The sequence below is a fragment of the Aplysia californica genome, unplaced genomic scaffold (assembly GCF_000002075.1).
Source record: "Aplysia californica isolate F4 #8 unplaced genomic scaffold, AplCal3.0 scaffold00353, whole genome shotgun sequence".
Taxonomy (NCBI): domain Eukaryota; kingdom Metazoa; phylum Mollusca; class Gastropoda; order Aplysiida; family Aplysiidae; genus Aplysia; species Aplysia californica.
This window is the reverse complement of record NW_004797623.1, coordinates 374,909-376,080: the sequence shown is the minus strand read 5'-3', so window position 1 is coordinate 376,080 and position 1,172 is coordinate 374,909. Positions and strand designations below refer to the sequence as shown.

General features: G+C 44.5%; 1 protein-coding gene across 1 annotated transcript in view; it reads left to right on the top strand.

Moving 5' to 3' along the window:
- The window catches only part of LOC101864314 (60S acidic ribosomal protein P2), a 24,730-nt gene that overhangs the window by 19,883 nt on the left and 3,675 nt on the right, over window positions 1-1,172 (top strand). The window contains exon 2 of the mRNA XM_005102989.2: window positions 885-1,069. Coding sequence (XP_005103046.1) covers window positions 898-1,069 — 172 coding nt within the window. The 5' untranslated portion in view covers window positions 885-897. The remainder of the gene's footprint in view (window positions 1-884; window positions 1,070-1,172) is intronic.

Genomic DNA, 1,172 nt, shown 5'->3' with positions numbered 1-1,172 from the left:
TCTCTCTCTCTCTTATCCTATCACTACCTGGGATGGACGTCAAATCGGAGATCATAACCCCTGAGAGGGCTCTCGTTTCCTGGAGGTTAAGGTGTTGGCTTTTTATTCCAAGGTCCAGGGTTCGAATCCGGGTAGCGACCGAAAAGTTTTTCTTCTCTAAAAGTATATCCTTTCACCTCTTTTCCTACTCTCTAGCAATGCTCTGTCGTCTGCTTTCGTCTCCTCTTTCTGCTCCCACCCCCTCATCTCATTTTGCCCCGTCCTCTGGGCTCCTGACTTTTTATACTGCTACTCCTTGGTTCATTCTTACTGCTGCCTTTCAGCCACACCCCTAATCTTCTGGTAGGAAAGATCTACACCTAGCCTTCTCGGGCAAGGGCGAAAAATCTGGGAGGGCCCGCTTGCAAGTTGCGTACGTTAAAGATCCTTTGGTAGTCTAAAATCGATAAGAGTAGGCTTCAGCCACCACCCGGGCAAAATTCAAAATTTCCTACCAACTGAAAATGTTTAATGTGTCCCTTGCGCTCATTTGACCTTACGCAGTTGAGAACGCCGTAAAACACTTACCAAGAAAAAACAACAACAACAACAAAAACAAAACAAACAATACACCCTGAGGAACTTTAATTGAGTTGAAAGATACCATAAATCCGTTTCTCATAAAATAGAACCCCCCACCCCTCTGCCTCCACCTCCTTCTCCCCTCATGCACACACTCTAGAGAATTCAAAATTCAGACTTCCTTTGTGTGGTTCTAAGACGATGGGTTTTGATCCTAAACCATTAATACTCGTATCAGAGCACAAACACCGTGTTTCCCCACTGACAAATATTAATTTCCTGAACGTGTAATAACTGTTTTCATTATTCCCACCCTTTCTCAGAAAACGGAACAAAATGCGTTACGTGGCAGCCTACCTGTTAGCAGTTCTTGGCGGGAACGAGGCTCCTTCCGCCTCAGACATCAAGACTATTCTGGGCAGTGTGGGAATAGAAGCAGAGGAAGACCGACTGAACATGGTCATCGCCCAGCTGAAAGGAAAGGACTTGGAGGAGCTCATGGAGGAAGGTCAGAAAGTAGAACAGTAACGCCATCGGTCTAAACATAGAGCTATTTCCAATTGTTGTAAAACGAAACAATATTGTCCCATTATATTTTTTAAAGTGTATTA